The following is a 20,388-nucleotide window of genomic DNA, read 5'->3' on the forward strand; positions in this document are numbered from 1 at the left end:
CTCTAGCACCCACGGTCCCGGAAGGACCGCCACCGCTGCTGAGCGAGGAGGAAAAGGGCTTTGAGACACGGAAAATGGAAACGGGGAGAAAGGAGGACGAGGAAGGGCCCAGAGAGAGGGGGAAGAGGTGAGGAAGAGATGGAGAGATGAGAGAGGAGAAAGAGTGTGTCTGTGTGTGTGTGTGTGTGTGTGTGTGTGTGTGTGTGTGTGTGTGTGTGTGTGTGTGTGACACGCAGCCTCTAGATTTTCAACTTGGAAGAAGAACGCAGCTCTCCATTTATCACGGCGCTGAGAAATTATAGTAAAGCGAGACAAAACCCCCATAAACGCTTCCCCATCGCGTCGCGTCTTTAGCGGAGCTAGCACCGGCACCGGCGGCCCGGGTGCTACAGGCGCTCGGGTTAATTCGGAGGAGTTCAGCTGCGCGACAAAAGACATAAATCACAGGCGTGCATTTTGGTTTACACAAAGGCCCGAGACAAAAAAATTACAGGTCAGGAAAAGCAATTACTCCTTCTTCCGAGGCTGCCACCTTGAATGAGAAATGTGCCGGAGACAAAAGACGGAGGCCGGTCAAACAGATGGGTGTCATAACACCCAGAGGTGGTTAAAAAATTGTTTTGCTTGGCAAAAGAAAATCATATTTTTTCTTCAGCGCACATATTGCCGGGCTAACGGTCGGCCGACTGCGACTCACGTAATCCATTCAGGTTACACGTTTTAAAATGTGGACCACGCCAGCCCGAGGTTTTCTTCTCCTTCTTTTTCCTTTTCTTTCACTGCAGAGCAGCTGCGCCGATGAAAGGCAGGTTTGTATATATATATATATTTTTTTTTTTTGAAAAATTGGACACATTCATAATTCATGTGAAAGAAATTACAGTCAAGTTTAATCTAGGGAGAAGCTGCGGCGCCTGTGTAAATCAACTGACAGCGGCACGGAGAATCTTTAATATAGCATTACATTGAGATAAGGCGCTCGCAGCCGAATCCTGCTGCCACATCTAATCAGTTGCAACGTTAAAACACCAGTGACCAAATTGTTTCACAAGTCAAAGAAAATTGGATTAGCAGCCTTAAACCTGCAACCGCACGGCAACATATCGCTCGAGCGATCTGTAATTTTCCTGCTAGGAGAATTAACGCGCGAGCAAACAAACGAACAAGCGGGCAAATTAAAAAAAGAAAAAAGACAGGAAAAAAAAGAAGCTGGCTACAAAAGCATATAGAGCTAATTTTGGAAGGCAGCACTCCGATTAAAACCTCCATCTGTTTAAATGCATTCCCGAGGTGCTCCTCGAAACTGTGAAACGCCTACACTCAGAAATCTGCCAGGAGAACAAAGACAAACACCCGCCGCCCCATCCTCCCCCCTCGTGCACCTTTCGCACTGCAGCGCCCTGAGAAGAAGGAAGAAGAAGAAGAAGGGAAAAAAAGATTTTCCCTCTTCTAAATATATGGGCTCGGCGTCGAGGCGCGTGGGCTGCAGCGAGCTCAAGATGCAACGCTCACAACTTTCTCGTAGGTCTTACTTAGACATACAATGCTCCTGTTTTGCTGTTTGTTGGTTTGTTTGTTTCATCCCAGCAGCAGTTTTTCTCCCACTTACAGGAAATATATATCTATATTATATATAGATATATATACATATATATGTCAAAGATATATGTCTTGTTACAGTAAAGCCCACAACACACGGCACGGTGCTGATCCACTTGGTTAGGTGACAGAAAATGCCACATGCAGCTGACGCCACCACTGTAAATTTGCCAATAAAAAAGATTATATGGGTATAACCACTTGGCCGGCATTGGATGGTACCCATGTGTTTTAGACATGGGAAATTCACTCATCAGCCATTTTATTAAGGAAAATTGCCAATAATTGCTTGTTGGCACAAATAACTCAAAATAAACAACTCAGGTGCACTGAAGCATGTAGGCGTGTTGAGGACGACGTGCTGAGGTTCAAAGTCAAAGCGGAGAAAAAAGGAGACACGAGGGAGTCTGGAGGTGGTGAACGTGGTCGCTGGTGCAGGGCTGAGCGTTTCTGCTGCTGATCTACTGGGATTCTCACCACCATCTCCAGCAGAGGATGGTCCCGAAATAGAAAACATATCCGGCAAGCGGCAGTTGCGCAGAGGAAAATGCCTCGTTGATGTCAAGGGTCAGAGGTCAGACTGGGCGGGCTGGTTGGAGACTGTAGCAGGCAGCAGTAAATCAGCTAACCAGTGGTTACAAGCAAACAGCATCTCAAAACGTGAAAAATCTCCAACCAGTCACTTTATTAGGTAGCAGGCGCTAGCAAGGCTACCTAATAAAGTGGCCGGTGAGTGCATTGATTCAAAACAAAGATAATACATTGATTAAAATAATTTCACTAGTGTAACAACCTATCGTGTGCATCAGCTGTTAGAGCTCCTTTCCATCGACGTTTCAAAGAATAAAAATACTAACGATAATATTTCTGAAAAAAGATTTCTTTTCGAAAAACCACAGTGCCCCGAGTCGTCCACTCATATTTATAGCCAACATCAAAGGGAAAAGGCCATGCATTAGAGCCCATTGTGGTTCAATGGCAGAGGCCACCACCACCCCCTTTAGACTGCCAACCCCCCCCCACGCCTCGCTCGCTGGGCGAGTGAGTAATACTGCCTTCATCCCTTAACCCACGGCGGAGCCCAAATAACTCAACCGCTGTGAGCCGAAATCAAACAGAGACGTTCCACCATGCTAATTTGATTCACTCTGACCCAAGAGCTTTTACTCACAGGGCCAGCTGGGCTGCTGCGACTGCCCCGGACCCAAACACACACACACACATACACATACACACACACACACACACACACACACACACATACACACACAGGAGTACAAACAAATCTGAGCGGGCGAAAGCCCCGCTGGAGAGACTCTTGGTTGATTCAAAACAACCTCCGGTACAACACAGCAGAAAACCATCGCTTGGTTTTACTGAAATGTTTGTAATTCATTGTGATCTTCATCCCCCGGTTGTGTCGGAGCAGCGCGTGGCCGCAACAAAACATGGCAAAAGCGTCCAATTAACACAGGCAGCGCTCCACTTTTAAAGAGGCACGAGGTCGTCCTTGTCGTTCCTTAGCGAGGAATCCCATCATCCTCTCTGTCAGAAGAAGCCCATTAGTCTAACTGAACAATCGGAACAACAAACACATACACACACACACACGCACACCCAAGGTAGTGCACAATTTGCACCGATTTGATGGCTGCCAAATAGTGACCGCCAGCCCGGCAGAAACAGAACGGCACCAGGCGGATTGCACCAGAAGGGGAGAAAATTTAAATGCCTATTTTGCTTCCAATGTCGAGAAACAGTTCAAGCCATCGTTTGTGATTACTGCGTGTGTCCTTCACTGGAACTGCAACCACGACGTGAGGTCTGTATTTTGTTCCTAGTCTTTTAGCTGGTGTAAAGTCAAAGCGTTGCAGCGGACGAGGACCTTTGACTTTTGATGTCCGACTTCAAAGTTTCCCCTGCCAACAGTCATTCAGGCTGTAATGCCAGTTTCAGCGCTACTCGACTAGACTCACTTTTGAACCACCTCCACGTGGGCGGAGTCGTGAGGGGAGGAGACGTCACATGTCGTCACTTTTTTTAGTTTCAGTTTTTCACGACACCGTTTCAATGTCTGCTTGTAGCCATGAGCAGTTTGAGTCATCGTCGCCGCTCCATCTTGCTAACCGTTTTCTGCACGTCATCGAGCACAGAAATGCATGGGTTACTACTTCGCTAAAGATGAAAAACGCTTGGCGGTTGTTGTTTTTTTAAAGATTGTGGGTCACATTTTTGTGAGGGAGTCGCTCTCATGAATCATCCTGCGTCGTCTCACCGCCTCCAATCAGTGTAATATCATTTTCTGCCCAATGCTGGAGCTAAAATAGCACCTTGTACCAGGTACTAAAATAGCACCTGGTACCAGGTCCTACCCACCACCTGATGGAATTGATTAAAAACCGAGCAGAGCCGAGGATGTACTCGAGGATGCAGCACGTCTGACTCTGTCGCTCGGTCTCAGGCGAGTTCACGTGGATGCTGTCACGAGGACCTCATGGTTTAACGTAGACGGTGTTTATCTAAAATAAAAAACAACAACGCTGCCCAGTGCCGGTCCCTGCAGGGCCGCCCGCTCCTGCCTTTTCATTTGGATGGAGGAGATAGGCCGTCTTCAAAGCTCTCCGGGTATCGACCACGCCGCCCGGCGGCCCCGGAGGCTTCCTGTTTGAAAGGATTCCTTTCACAAACAGCGCAGTGCCACTCCGAAAAAAAGACAGAAAGAGAGAGAGAGAGAGAGAGAGAGGGCGAGAGAGAGCGCGAGAGACAAGATAAAAACAAAAAAATATTTCAAGGTGTGTTGTTATTTCTGATCTCCCCCTTTGATCCGACGTTCCTCGGGCTCGTTCAAAGCGATCTCATTCAGCCGTTTCGACGCCTCGCATCTGATGCGGCGAGATGAGATATCGGTGCCTGACCGACGCTACCAGCGTCACGCTATTAAACAAACACTTACTGCGTCGGAGATCCATTCACAAAAAAAAAAAAAAACAGCAACAAAACCTTGAAATTTCTTAAAAACGGCGGATTGCTCTTCCTGCAAAACTTCAACCTGGATTCTGTACTCTCCGAAGCCTGTCTGCCTTTATTAGCATGAGCCTTTTTTTTTTCCAGAGGCTTCATCCACCACTATCAAGAATCTCGGGGTAGGGAGGCTGGGCTGAAGTAGACAGCAGTGAAAAATGCACGAGGGAGACAAACCGAGAGAGAGAGAGAGAGACAGCGAGAGAGGGAGAGAGAGAGACAAAGCAAAGAGACGGCTTTTATTTTCTCTCCGCCGCCACAACCTTAAATATCCCATAACTATGGCGGGACAGCCTTTACCCACAGGGGCTCCCGCTGTGAACAGGCCATAATAAATCACACATTATTCGATCCCAGTCACTCAGCAGACGCGCCGCTAGCACTCCAGGATGTGTTAGCGGACACGATAGGCCGCCGCCCACTATTAATTCTGTGCTGAGTTAAATTGCGCTTTAGAAACCAGCGGCTTTCTCCCAGCATTATTCCCTTGAACGTCGTCTATACCTACCGAAACGGAAAATGTCACGCAGAGGCTTTTCTCATTGCTGTGCGAGAAAAAAAAGAAAGAAAAAAAACATTTGCCACATCTTATCTTTATTGTTTTTCTCCCTCTATCAGCTGACCTTTCGGTGGGCGGCGGCCGATAACCGAGCCGCCGGGCGCAACTTCATTTGCATTGGATGCACAATGCAATCTCCAAAGCGATGAGTAGATCAATAAGTAAAGCGGTAAGGCAGTAATGTAATATCTGCCACAAAAAAAAAGGAGTCACGATTAAAAGTAGCAAAAAAATACCCTGGAAAAAGTCCTGGAGTACCTCGGAGCTGTCAGAATCTATCATGCGGAGTCGCAAGTGGTCTGTAGCTCCGGCTTTGCTACTTTAGAGCTTGTCAGCTGCTCAGACAAGGAAGGACTTAGGGAGAGAAATTTGGAGGGAAAAATAAAAAGGAAAAGATGACGGTGGACCGCAGGAAAAAAAAATTACGGGTTGGCCACAACGCTCTGCAAAAGAGGGGCACCGGAGAGCCGTCTTCCAGGAATATATTAATAACACTGCGGTAAAAGCACACCCACGAGGCAGGCGGGCACAAGCAGAGCCCATCAAATTAATCTCAGATAAATTTGCGAGTCATCATCGCAATTTTCAGTGTTTTAGCGACCGGGGAGGAAGGAAGAACGGAAAAAAAAAAAAAGATCAAAGGATGTGGAAGCACAGTCTGGTGTGACGGGGAGGGGAGACGGACGGAACGGAGCGGCTCGCCATTTGCATTTGGCCGACAAGACTTGAAAAAGACAAAAGAGAAAGTCTGGTTGAGCCTGATGGGCAGGGAGACGCCTGCAGTCCGATTTCCTGAAGTTTTATTGTTTTTTTTTGCGGAGGGGGGTTTGTAAAAATGTGTGTAAACTCTCGAATTACATGCAAACCAATGCGCTGGTTGATCCCCTGCACTGGGAGCGGCGAAGCCCGAGTCTGTCAAACGTGCTATTGTCTATTTAGCACATTTGCCTGATGAATAAATATGCAATAATTGGCACTTCTATTAGACTGCGACAAAATACCGGGAGGAGCAAATGGGCTAATTTAGCACGTGCAATTTAGCTCATTTACGAAACCGCAAACTTGCTGGGACTGTTCAGTTCATTTGAAAGTCAATTGACTGCAAAAACGCATCGATCCGAATCAAAATGTTGAGGGCAGGGTTAAAACAAGAAAGGTGCCGCTTTGCTAGTAGCGGGTAGCTAATAAAGTGGCCAGTGCGTAAATGCACACACAGAGATGCTGTTCTGCAAACTGTAGTAAGAGCTGCTTATCTGAGTAGTTGTTGCCTTTCTTTGGCCTCCAGTGCAGCAATGCAGGTGAAACTGACTTGAACGCTGCTGCCTCCATGTTTGTCACTCCCACACGCATCCTCACCTGCTCAAATGCAACACGTCCACCAATGAGATGCACAGTCCTGTCGTCGGCGTGAGCACACATCCTGGCCCGTCCTTATTTTGGAATCTTAGCAGCATCGGGCCCGTGGAAGGCGCCGCGTGGCGGGCAAGTTAAACTCTATATGCTGCGAGCACACAGACTGATAGATTCATAAATAATAAATCAAGAAAGAGAGAAAAAAAAAACAGGCAGGATAAACTCGGCAAATAAATGTGCCGGCTCGTCCCTCCCGCGCCTCCCACCCCTTCTCCCCCCACACACCCACACACCCTCCCTGCCCCCTAATGGATTGTGCCTTTGCACATCTTTGCCTCGGCGAATTAAACGCAAACGCGTGTGTCTGTGCATGTGCACTCAACTTTAGCGGCGCGATAGCCGCCGCCGCCACCGCCGCCGTGGTAATCATTTGCCCGAGTCCATTTACCGGAGCTGGGTGATGATGACGGACAGCCTCGGCCTTCCCCACAGCAGCAGCAGCAGCAGCACGTGAGACACGCGGCCATGTGTCCGGCGCTGAGCAGGTTTGATGCATCTCAACGTGAGCGGCCGTCTTCAAGATAACGGATGTTTCCTTTAAGCTGCAGTGTGCAAATTTGGCTTGATTTATGATTTTTATATTGGTAAAAACATATTGCCTATAAATACATTAATAAAAGTGCATGCTAGCGCTTTGGTTTTTCTACCCTTAAAAAAGGTTCTCATATATATACAACAATATACATGGAGCAATGAGGCTCTTGCTGCCACATTGCGCCGCCATTTTTTAAGGAAGGAAGCCCAGTATATAAGGAAGCCTAAATACGGCCTAAATAAAGCGGGCTTCCATAAATATTGGGCTCTCTTAAAATGTTGACATACTGGACCTTTAAAGCGAGACGCAGCTGACTGGGTTTTGTTTTTTCTGGGTTGTTTTGGCATTAATGAAAAGACGGGCGACGCCCGCCGCCTCGGGTCAATGTTTCATCAACCGAGCTGCTGTGGGAGTTTTTTTTTGCGGCTCTCTGTCAATAACACAGAGTATATTAATATATTGACGAGACGGAGCGAACAGCGCGACTGCGATTGCGTGTGAGAAATGCAGATAATCCGGGGGCTGCGGAGGGGGAGGAGGCTGACGTGCAGGGAGGGATCAAAGCTCCCTGATTGCTTTGGTTCCCTCGTCTTTTGTTCATTTTGACTCCCTTTGTGCTGCGCCCACTCCACCACCCACCCCCCCCACCCATTCCGAATAGTGACGGTGCGCGACAAGCCAGGAGAGGAAGGGAAGGGAGGGTGGGAGCAGCACATTGTGATTGGCTCAGAGACACCTTTGGACTCCATCGGCAAGATTCCACCGCGAGGGCGACCGCAGCTGCGCCACTTTTTCTTTCTTTTTTTTTTTTATTCCCATTTCATAGAGTGAACGTCGGAGGCGGCGGTCCCGATCGGGTGGCCGGACCCTCCATCAGCACCTCCCACTCTCAATTTTCCTCTCCGCATTGCACTCCATCTCACTCTCCTCCATCTCATTTCTTAATCTTCACATCTCACTGCTTCAAATATCTTCCCTCTTACTTCTCATTCCGCCTCTGTCTCCCAAGTCTTCATCCCAGAGTGTCTCTCTCTCTCTCTCTCTCTCTCTCTCTCTCTCTCTCTCTCTCTCTCCCTCTCTCTCCCTCTCTCTCTCTCTCTCATCTACATATCTCCATCTCTCGTTCTTTCCTCCTCCTCCTTCTTCTTCTTCTTCTTCCTCCATTTCCACTCTTCCACCCCTAAGCTGACTTCGCGGCGGGCACGTTCCTTGTCTCGTAAAAGATGCAGAGGGGCGGAACAGCGTGATTCCGGAACACTTCGTGTAAAACGTGCCTCACGTATGAGCAAGTGCCTTACCGCTCGGAGGGGGGAAGAGGACGTCGGAGGAGCGTGCGGCCTCGGCACACTGCAGGCTCATTTCCTGTCATGCAAACCAGAACTACACACACACCAGAGTCCAGAACTTTGGCTACTGCAGACAAACGCAGCAGGGGGAGATGGAAGATCAGATGGGGGTGGAGGTTGAGGGGGGAGGAAGTGAAAGCTGATGGCAGAAACTTAGGCCCCGTTTACACGAAGATGGGTTTCTCTGAAAACGTAGAAATATTAAGTTGGGTCGGCCTTGCGTTTACACGAAGCCGACGTTTTCGCCGAGACCACAAAGGCCGAAACTGCACATTTTCGAAAACGCTCCTCAGGGTGGATACGTTTGAAAATGTCCGGATTCGTGAAAATGCCAAAAGCGATCTTTATTGGAAACGCTGATGTCATACCTCTAAACCCCTCCCCCTCCCAGACAGACTTGTTATTGCTACTTATGATCAGCCTGCAGTCTCCACATTAACCTCCACTCCAACAAACCGCAAACAATAACACACGGTGCTCGTGGATCGGTCGTGGATTGTGTGCAAAGTGATTTGCAAACCTGCTGTTTTACTTTTCATTTATTTTCTTTTGGGTCGGCGGACCGGGATGTTGAGGCAGGAGACCTAAATAACAAATATATTAGCAATTTTTTACTGGCACAACTCCCAGTCAACCTTAACATGGACCTTTAAAGGCTTTGTGTTCTAAAGTCTCTAAAGACTCGAAGTAGAAGTTCAACTCTGTCGTTTATCCACCGCCGTCTTTTCACGAGCGATCTCTCTTTTTGTTCTCAGTGGCGCTCACGTTGTTAGCGAGCTGCTACTTCTTTAAACACGGCGTGCTTCAGGTGTTCTTCTTCTTCTTCCGCCTTCAGGGAGTAAAGTCACGGCGGCACACCAGGCCTGGCATAGGTACTACATCGTCTTCAGTCGTCTCCAGCGTATCCGTGTAAACGGGAACATTATTGAAGATGGCTTGGTGTAAACGCAGTTTATTTCGAGAGCGTTTTTCGAAAATGTGTTTCAAAAAAATCCGTCTCCGTGTGAACGGCCCCTTAGTGTTTCACCTAAACGCAATCTTGCTGCCTACAAGACATCCACCATACTACCGTTTTACCCTGAATTATTAAACGCGCCTCCTCTTATTGCAAGCCGCGTACTGAAATAGTTGAGGGGCCACAGACTGTAGCTGCCAGCGCTCAGAACTATAGAATTCATATATTTCCCCGCTACGAATTCCAGCAGCTGTCCGGCTTATTGTTACTGTTTTTCCCTCGGCGAAGTACCGGGAGGCTGTCGCAGTTCAACGGGACGGACAAAAATGACGACACACAGACACTAAAAAATAAAGCGGAAGAAAAAAAAATCCAGCGTCCGTACTTCCGCGTCGGGGGGGGGGGAGAAAAATCAGACGCGCTTGTTCGTACGCTACTGCTACTGCTAGCTCAGCTCCGCTCTGCAATGCAAATACTTCCACATGAGCAGGCCTGGCGCCCCCCGACCCCCACCCCCAGACCCAACTGCACACTTATATTCCGTGTCATTACCCCGAGGGACCCTGACGCCACTCTCCCGCCCCATGCCGCGCCTCCCTAATTTGATGAGAAGGTGGTGGGGAAGTGTGGGAGGGGGCTTTAGAACAAATCGGCCTGGGGGCGGCAGTGGCAGTGGTGGTGGTGGGGTGGGGGCGGGGGGGCTCCTCGCCCAATCGCAGCAGCGAGCCAGGGCCACGGGCTCTTCCCAGTCGTGCGTCCTGTCAATCAGAACCCCCTCCCTCGACCCTCCGGCCACGACCACTGGATTTCATTAGTCCTGATTTATTTTTTATTTTTTATTTTTTTGCTGACAAACGCCTGCTGCTGTCCTACTGTGCCTGAGCCTGAGCGCCCCTGCACCACCCACCGCTCCCCACACACCTTCTTCCTCGCCGTGCCAACAAGGGACCAGATCAGCCTTACGATCCCCACCGCCACCACCCCAACACCGCCCAACTCCTCCTCTTTCGCCAAATATTTCAGCTACTTTCCCACTTCGGCCGCTCCAGCCGGCTCGTCTCATCATCCCCCCCAACCCCCCTAACTCCCCCTGCCACCCTCACACCCTCCTCACGCGCTCACGGCCCTGCGAGTGAGACGTCACCTCCCATTAGCCCGCCGCTGGCTGACGTGTTCTCAGAGTGTCCTTCATTATTGAGCAGAGTGACATGTTTCCTTCACCTGCTAAACTGTCGCGCCGTCCTCCAAGACATCTAATTTTCATGGGCTAATGTCCGCTCTCCACTTCACTTTATTTTTTCAGAAACACGCGGTCACTTCCTGCTCTACACGCCTCTCTGGTCGCAGTTTATCGTTGGTACGTCGACCTATTCACTCCGAGTGCACCTGACTCAACCTTCGAGGGACCCACAGATGGAGCGATGGTCGGAATCTGGGCCTCTCACGTGCGCGGCCGTGCACGAGGAGACGCCCGTCGGCCTGGAGTCAAACCGGACTGGACCGGTTTGCCCTCCAATTGGGTGCTGCTGCACACGCAGGATGGTGAACAGCCACTGTAACCCAGATCTGAGCCCCGATCACATGATTCAATCTCACAGACAGCAGCAATCTCCGACCGCAACCAAAATGAGGTTAAACAGACTAAAAATAACAAAAAAAAAACGTGACCAACCCTGTTATTTTCAGGACCATGTGCTGTTTACAGGAAAAGACTCGGCTCTCGATGTGAAGTGACTTAAAGGGCAGCGCGAGTGTGCGGTGGATTATTTTGATCTGTCAAGCGACGCCTCCCTCCACGAGCTGGTTAGCCAGATGTAACCTGAGCAGTGGGGAGGAGGAACAGCGCTGTAATGTCATCAGCGCTTATGTCACCACTCGGGTCAAAACGCGGTCATTTCTGCTCCTCGCCGGGTTCAACTCCCTTCGCCGTGAGATCTTTTGGTCTAGCGGGTAATGGAAAGCGTTTTGTTTTTCACGAAAAAGCCAAGTTGCCTCCGAGGTTCGTCATCATTTGTGCATCCAAGTAGTTTGTACGGTCCAGTTAAAACTGAACAAGAAATTAACCTCCACAAATGATCACTGGACTTGTTAATTATCTTTATTGATCTGAACAACTGCTTGGTTACGACACTCAGAGAATCCGAAAAATAAGGCCCATCGATATAGGAAATATGAGGTGAATGTCACAAAAATGTTCCTTTGTACATTCAGTGTTGCCCTTTAAAATGAAAAAAAAAAAATGTGATTTCAAATTAATTATGGTATAAAAATGTATACATTTGTATTAACTGGTAGATGCTGCTACACTTTACAATCAGTATTTGGCCTTGTTTCTCGTTCGTCTTCACTCTCTTTTGAGACCTTTGTAATATTTTTGATTTGGGGATCCAATAAAAATACATGAGCATTAAGCTCCTTTTGGCTGTGCCGTCACGCTGCAGGAAGCTTTGCAACGTGATGGTGTAAGTGAGCATCACTGGGCAGAAAAAAAAAAAAAAAAAAAATGAAAAGCGTGAATTCACGACCGCTACAGTCCTCCAGACATGTTAAGGCACCACCTGCTCCCCCCTGTTCATTAGTGTGATTTGACTCGGGGATTTTGGTTCACAGACAGGTCAGCGTTAGAGTGGCAGCAAACATGGAGGCCTCTTCATTCCATTCTCATCTGAATGTATTACTAAAGGTTATAAACAGCGCAGATTAATGAAACCAGAAACTGGAGCGGAAGTTTCTCCCACGGGGCTAATACAGAAATTAGCCTAATATATATTTATACAAATGCAGTTAGCATAGCAGTCGCGCAATCATGACATGCCTCTTCTGCGCAGTTAGTTAGCTAGCGGTAACATAGATGAGTCAGTGGAAACGAGGAATTGTGACAAGACTTTCAGCACCAGCGCTGGTTTCTCTCGCCAAGGTTGTTTTCTATCATGGCTCCACTTAACTTCCACCGAACGGTCCCGGGTTTCATCCCCGCCGGCCGGGTCACACCAGAAATACACAAACCAGTGTAGAAACCAGGATAAATGCAAAGCGTTGTGTCGGAAAGTGTTATGCAAAAAAAGCTACGACAAAACCTGCAAGCGCGATTCGCTGCGGTGACGCCCGAAGGGGAACGAATGAAAGGGGAAAAGCAAGATGTATATATGCATGAAGCAAAGGGCAAAGTGCAAGACAAACAGCAGGGGAGGCGGAAATGAAGAAGCATGGTGACGGCGCCGATGGAGAGGGAGGGGATCTACTCAGAGTGTTGACACTGCAGAAGCCCACACGTGCGCGCGCCAGAGTCTAATCTTCACACGGCTCTCATTGGGGTTTTAATGCGGCTGCTATTTCCATAAACTCGCCTCCTGAATCACTGCCAGCCTCTCGCGCCAAAACCCTCAGGTTGAGCCGCGCTAGCTCACAACGGACGTCAGACAAGAAAAAGACACTCAATACAGCCACGGCGAAGACAATCGACGCCGTGCAGAACAGCGTCGGCCGAGGCCGAGATCGTTTTTCCGGGGTCTGCTGGATTTGGAGGTGGGAGGACAGTGGGGAGACGTGGAGGTGGTGGTGGGAAACAGCGTGAAGGAGGCAGGATTTTGGTCATGACGCTGAAACTGAGTGGAGTAAATCTCCTGCTGACTAGCGGGGAGAGATGACACTTTCAAGTACACACCCACACACACACACACACACACACACAGACGAGTAACACACTCTCAAGTAACAGGCGCTGGGCCTTGATTGACATTCTGTACGTGCTGTGTGGTTTTCTGTTTTCGTTTTTTTAGGAGAAACTCAGTATCCTTGGCGCTGTAAGATGCCCCAATCTCCAAAAGAAAAAAAGAAGAGGAAAAGCAAGCAGAAATATATTTGGATTTAGAGGAGCTTGCGCAGGCCTTTTCGCACTAAATGAACAGCAGCGCCTCGAACGTGCGACCACACAGCATCCGTCGTATCCATAATTGCATAATCTTTCCACGGTGACGCGCAGCTCGCCGACGGAGCCGAGGAAACGCTCGGCGGACCGCCGGAGCTTCTCCCACTCGCTGGCCAAACTTATGTCGGGCACTCATGTCCCCGAGGTTCCCATCACACTTGACTGCAGGAATCTATATTCCAGTCCAGTACACTTACATTAGGCCGTACTGTTCCTTTCAGCCACTAATGTGTTACGGTGGTGGTGAGGGGGGGTCTGGGGTGGTAGGGGACGGCGGGGGGGAGGCGGGGCAAAGATAATAACATCAGAGAACACGAGCGCTCCTCTCTGGGATTAAGGGGGCCTTGGGTTGTGTGCATTCATGCGGCAACGGCAGCCTCCGTGCCAGCGTGGAAGGCGCGAATGCACCGACCGACGTATCAGAAGCCGGCCCCTTGTCTGTGTCTTCCTCTGAACCCGCATAAGGTCAGACAAGAGCCCCACTTTCAGCAGGAGGCTAAAGAAGAACATATCTGCAGACTCGGGACCTTTAAATAATTCACGATTAATTAATAAAGATGAATAATAAATCCTGATTATTGAATCGAGTCTTGCGGAACCCCCAACACTGGATTTAGAAAAAAACATTGATTGGTTACAGGCAAAAAAAGATCCTTTGACAGGCCAGAGCATTCAATGAGAGAACAACATTTGATCTGTGGAACAGTATTGGGTGGCATCGCTGACTGAGGAATCTTATTTCATCTTTGTTTGTCCATTAATGATCATGTTTCTTTAAAAAATATGCGTTAGAAACAGCAGCGCCAGTGGAGATCTCTCTCTCTCTCTCTCTCTCTCTCTCTCTCTCTCTCCCACTCTCTTTCCCTCTCTCTCTCCCAGGCCATGTGTGACCCTAAACAAACCGGGACTGACAACTTTGTTTTTTTCAACTGCAGCCTTACTGCCTGGCTGCTGCCTGGCTCACCAGCATAAAGCCTTTCGGAATGAAAGAAATATCCTTCATGAGACGCGCAGCCTCCTGTGGAAGTTTTCTCTCCTTGAGAACCGCTGAGAGGGCCTTGGCTCTCAAATCTCACCCCACACTGTGTCACACACGCAAAAAAAACAAAAAAACACAGCGGCTGTGAGCCTTTGCATGACGTCCTGAGCATCTCCCCGGCCCTCGGCCCCCCAGGAGAGAGAACAGGAGCTGCAGCAGTTCAGGGGGTTAAAGATGAAAACCGCACGCGTTAATAAGTCGTAGGGCCTATCTGGAGAATTCCTGGTTTCTGTTAATTACACTGTAGCCGCTGGCCAACTGCACATCCAGCAACATTTCTCCAAACAAACAAGTGGCAGATCTACTTACCCTGAACCGGATGACGAGCAGGGATCACGTCGCTAAAGAGTGAGGAGCAGGAACGGGGACGGACGAGGGACAGAGTGGCGATGCAGATGTGCGGGCGCGTTTGTTTTGTTTTGTTTTACTGCACGCGTGCATGCACAGACACACGCACACACGCCTACGCACACACACGCACGTGCATGCACCCCGAGTCCCATTTGTTCCCCATTATACTTATAATGACTGTTTTTCTCTTTCATGTTCCGGCTTGTGGTTTATCAAGAGGACAGCAGGTTCCTCCGAGTGTTTGGGGCCAACGGCGTACTAAAAATAATTGCGTTGCACTAAATATCGCATCTGCTTGTGCCGTGAGTGGCAGCAGCGCTACAGCATTGATTGAGTTTCCATGGAACGCTGTCAGATTTGTTTTGGGTTTTGTTTTTTCAGTAGGACTTTTTTTTTGTGCTTTTCCCGCAAAAAGTTGGGAAGGGAGCAGCAGCGGAGCAGCCTCGTCTGCGAGGCCTGACACCCATCATTGTCTCCCTGTTACATTTCTATGACACATTCTATCTCAGGGAAGAGCCGCGGCAGGGGAGCAGCGTGATAGAGGCGAGACGGGAAGGATGTGGGTTGGACAGCAGCGGGAGGGGTGCGGCGGGTTGAGGAGGGAGTAAGCAAAAGAGCTAAAGTAGGACTGAAAAGTACAAGAAAGGGGTTTTATTGCTCAAGAGTCGCTGCATGCTTGTCCACTGGCTGCATGCCAGCCAATGGGGCTGGTAGCGCCTTGCATGGCAGCAGCCACCCATCGGTGTGTGAATGTGTGTGTGAATGGGTGAATGAGAGGCAATTGTGAAGCGCTTTGGGGTACCGTGAAGGTGCTGGAAAAGTGCTATATATGTGCAGTCCATTTACCATTTACCATTTGTGCACGTGTGCTCTCCAAAAAAGGAAAGTGTTGCTAAAAAGAAAAAAAAAAATCCTCAGCAAATGGCACCGTGCAAGCATTAATGTGGATATATGGTTGTTCAGGACGGGTCAATCAATCAGACAATAACAGCAAAACAGGATATCGAAAACAATGGTTGCGCCTGATGCAAGAATTGACACAGTGCTGTTCTAGCCAATGAGATGGCAGCATGATTGGTGGCTCCACCAATCTCAATTAGCCAGCTCTTACTATATATATATACATATATATATATGTATATGTATATAGCTGTATAGATCATCTTTCTGCTTATGACTATAAACTCTGACTATAACTTTTGCTACTTTGAACACAAAATCCTCCAAAAAGAGGATTATCCTCCAATCTTGTCTATTCTTTAAAAGAGAAATAATGAGACCATTATTTAGGTGAATAACATTTGACATTCAATTTCTGATTTAATGGCTCAGTTAATGCGGAAATACAACAAAAGTTTCAAGGCAATTTCGATAATAACTATTTTTTGGCCATAATTCTGCAACCCAATTGGCCACAGAGTCTCATGGGTTTAAAGACTGTCACACATTTCAGCGGCCATATCTGCTCCTCCATCAGAACACACACACACACACACACACACACACACACACACACACACACACATAGAGAGAGAAAGAAAGAAAGACAGAAGAATGAGGAAGAAGCGTCAGACTAGTTAATGCCTCTGCGTCTGTGCCCTCCTGGCCCTCATTAATGCATTCAGCCACATCAACTATTTAATCCCAACGGCGGGTCGACCCTTCTGGAGCCCCTGTCAGCCTGGCAATGCAGGGGGTGCTATTAATGACCAGGGGAGGGAGGAGGAACCTACTGGAGAGCCAGAGTACTGACAAAATAATAAAAGGAATTAAATAAAAAAAAAAAAACTAGAAAAGATTCTGATTTTTTTTTTTTCAGGCATGACTGAACACAGTTATGACCTCTCATCAACACATCCTCTGGCGTTATATGGGGCTTTTACTTATTTCTTTCACTGTCTCCTATCATATTCAGATGTGGAGGAAAAAGAGGTGGAGATTAACTCCCTCCAGCCTTCTGCTCGGCTAATTTGCAGAACAAAAGAAACTTGTTTTTCTTTTTTTGTTCTTTTTTTTAAATAAAGGTACCGGAAAAGAGTTTGCAATGGACGGATTTGCATGTGGTACGGAAACACGGGGCCTCGAGGAGGGATTTCCTCGGCTCTGTCTTCTATCGGGGGGCGGCGGAGGAGGAGGAGGAGGTGGCGGTGGGGTTGGTGGGATGGGGGGGGGGGGCATTATTGGATGTCGGAGTGGATCTTTACGGATGTTGCTCTGTGGTAGCCAGTTTGATCTGAGCGTGTTAAGCTCTGCGCTTCCTCTGCGGGGAGCCCCTGCCCTCCATCCCTCCATGCCTCTGTCCTCCTCCTCTGACAGCCTCTGAACAGGTGTCAGGATCTTGCGAGGCGTGCGAGAGCAGAGGCCCGTGAATGAGGGAAAAAAACGTTCATGTTGTTTGTCTGTCTACCAAAAGCACCTTTGCATTACTGGCAATCTGAATACCGCTGCTTTTTCCTTCCCTTCTTTTTTTTTTTTTTTTTCATCTGTTAAGGCTCCCCATGCTGCAGCTTCAAACGTGTTAGGCAGAGTGGATGTGATCAATACTGGCAAAATCCCCTCGAGAGCAGACACATAGTAAAGTTAAAAACGGGCCTTCAAAAGGCGGCAGTATTGATTGAATTGCCTTCCAAAGTGTTTTGTTTTTTTCCCCCCTTCGCTGGGTCCGTGCGAGGCAGGGCCGGTGTGCTGCAAGCCCTGCTGACCACCGACGGGAGAGAGAGGAAAAAGTAGAGAGAGGAGCGGTGAAAGACAGAGTGAGTGAGAGAGAGAGAGAGAGAGAGAGAGAGAGAGAGGCAGACTCACCCCTGGCAGTGTTTTCTGTTCGTGGAGAGCGTTCTGGGCTTTGATGGCCGACTCCCTGGCGCAGTAAGTGAGGAACGCACAACCTGGGAGGAGAAGCACAGCAAGCAGCAGAGGCTCCTTTAGAATCAAGCATTTTTTTAAAAAGTGAACCAACAGAAGACAAAAAAAAAGAAACATTAGAGACGTGTTTCAACCATGTCGGCGCTGCACTTCGGCATTTTCTACCGTGGGGAGGCCAGAAAGGAGAGAAGCAAGCAAAGAAAAAGAAAAATAAATAAAAATGTGAAAATGAAAATCTTGCCAGGCCCGTCCAGCCTCGCTATCCCTCCGTGTCACATCCTGTCAACAGCCGGCTTCGCCCTCAGTCCCCGCCCTCCTTCAACCCTCCCACCACACCACCACTCACCCCCCAACCCACCCTGAGCGGATGTGACAGCAGCAGAGGCAAAAACAAACAGGAGCGCAGGAAGAAGGGAGAGAAGAGGGGAAGTGGATGAGAGGAGGAGAGGGAAAGCGCTGAGGGGGCGGGCGGACGAGCGGCGCCATCGGGGAGGGACGTGGCATCGTAGCCGACGTGCCCCCCCTCCGTCCACTCGCAGGACTCTGATTGGCCGCCACCGGCGCGCAACGCAGCACGGGAGCGTCAATAAGCATGTAAATATCTGTTTACAAGAGGGGGAGAGAGAGAGAGAGCGAGAGAGAGAGAGAGAAACGGGAAACCTGAGAGAGTATTGCAGCAATCATTCCTCCCCCCCGGCTGTCTCAATAAATAGATTTGCCGCCGCTCTATTAATGAGTTTCATGTGGGTTACTGCGCATCATATTTCTGCCACGCCGAGGACGTGTCTCGGATGTCGATGTCGACGGCCCGATGTTTTCGCTCGCGCGCTAATGTAACGGATGTCTGCAATATTGGCGACGCGAGATGCGAAATGCTTCCCGTCCATTTATTTTTCAATCTTTTCAGCCACTAAATAGGTGCTGTGGTTTTTCCTTGGCCGTCCAAATGACCCCTTGGCTTCGCTTTAACCTCAGAGGGAGTTGGGGAGTGTCCAAAAGAAGGGGCTTTAAAATGTCACTGTCGCTAATTGATTAATTGATCGCGCCGCAACACATTTCGCCCCGCTGCTTTCACACCTGCTTCTTCTTTTTCTTTTTTTTGGCACCACTTTTATCCAGCTCGAATTTGCTTCTTTTTTTCCCCATTCCCTCGGATTTCTTTTTGGGAAGGCGGCGGCGGCAGCGGCGGCGGCAGCTCACTCGCTTGCCCTGCAGCGTCTCCTCTGCATGAGAATGAGCTGGTTGATGGAGTCGGCTCGGGGTCGCGACCTTTGAGGTGGCCAACTGGAGAGCTGGTGTCACAGTGCAGCTCTCCCCATGGCCTCCCGTGTCCCAGCACTCCTAACCTAATGATTACCAATGCCCACCTCGCAAATCACTCACTTACTTACACTGCTGTCCAATTCCTTTGCCCCCCCCTCAGACTGCAAAAAAAGACCAAAAAAAAAAACCTAACTACAACAAACAAAAAAAAGCCCAGAGTGTAGAAATGTGCCTGCTGTTTTTGTTTGTTTGCTTGACAAACGGTCGAGGCTAATCGGCGGGAACGGCTTCATTTTGTTGCTTTGTTTTCCTCCCTTTCCTCCTCTCTTTTTTTGTCCCTGCCCTCTCTCCGGGCCTGGTTGTTGGTTTACTTGTCAGGCGCCCCCCGCGCCCTACCCCTCCCCCACCCACACCCTACTGAATAAGAAACGAGCACTCTGCACCGCAATCGCAAAACGCAATTTGTTTGTTAATGTGTAACGCATCGGGCATCGGGAATAAATTAATAAGAGCTGCAACGCCGGCAAACAAAGGAGAAGCATGAACTCCATTTAAATGTGATTCTGTGCTCTTTAATGTATGGCTTAATAAGAATTTGCAGGCCACAGGCGGGGTGGGGGTGGGGTTGGGGGGGTTAGGGGGCTAGGGGGTGGAGTAGGGGCGTGGGGGGTGGGGGGCTTTAACAACTCCATAATTGGAATCCAAACACGTACAAATTGCCAGCGCTGCATAGCATACCAAGTGCAAACGTGTGGGGCGGGGGCGCCGGGGGGGTGGGGGGGGGGTGGGGGGGGCAGGCATGATGAAATTGTTTGAAACACGACAAAAAGCCGGTGCAATAGCGACCTGCTGACACAGCAGCGGGGGAAGCCTCCCCGTCGTGAGGAGACCCACCTCTGCATCATCTGAGGGGGAACCTTGAAGACCAGATGCCAGCGCCCCCCCTCCCCCTTCCCCTCCCCCCATCAATGGAGACTCCCCTCATCCCTAATTATCTAACGGTTGCATCTTTAATCGTGCGTGATGTGCGTGAAGGCCAAAACCAAAAGGAAAGGATAAAAACAAAACAACTTGCGACGTGTCTCCTCTGCCAGCAATGTCTAGTCCTGCATTGATGAGAGCAACTGAGCGGGTGGGAGGGAGAAAAGATGGGGGCGGGTTGGGGGGTGGTTCTGTAGAGCTGATAAAATACGTTTGATGTAAGACTTCCAACAGCGATTGCGGGAAATGCACAAGGCCGGAGCGATCGGCTCAAACTGACAATGTGAACACGACATGAATATTGTTCCGCCACCCCTGGTTGGATCCTCGCCATCGACATCGCAACAAACTGGCTCCCTGCAGGTCCTGCTGCACAAAAATAAATAAATAAATAAAACAAGGACACAACCCATAGAACCGGTAACGTCACTGCTTTGTTCGGACAATGCGAAGTGACAAAGTGCACGATACTGCGAGCAGTACAACGTCGCCGCTTGGCCTTTCTCTTCGAAGTCGAATCCACTGAATTTTACACA

The 20,388-nt window shown here is 49.1% G+C and overlaps 1 protein-coding gene across 8 annotated transcripts in view; it reads right to left on the reverse strand.

The window, feature by feature from the left end:
- celf5a (cugbp, Elav-like family member 5a) overlaps positions 1 to 20,388 on the reverse strand; it is a 180,917-nt gene that overhangs the window by 149,009 nt on the left and 11,520 nt on the right. For all 8 annotated transcript variants that reach the window (XM_076039486.1, XM_076039488.1, XM_076039482.1 and 5 more), the window contains exon 2: positions 17,549 to 17,631. In XM_076039486.1, the coding sequence (XP_075895601.1) occupies positions 17,549 to 17,631 (83 nt within the window). The remainder of the gene's footprint in view (positions 1 to 17,548; positions 17,632 to 20,388) is intronic.

The sequence above is a fragment of the Nelusetta ayraudi genome, unplaced genomic scaffold, assembly GCF_046127955.1.
Source record: "Nelusetta ayraudi isolate G7.1 ecotype Tasmania unplaced genomic scaffold, CSIRO-AGI_Nayr_v1 ptg000059l, whole genome shotgun sequence".
Taxonomy (NCBI): Eukaryota; Metazoa; Chordata; class Actinopteri; order Tetraodontiformes; family Monacanthidae; genus Nelusetta; species Nelusetta ayraudi.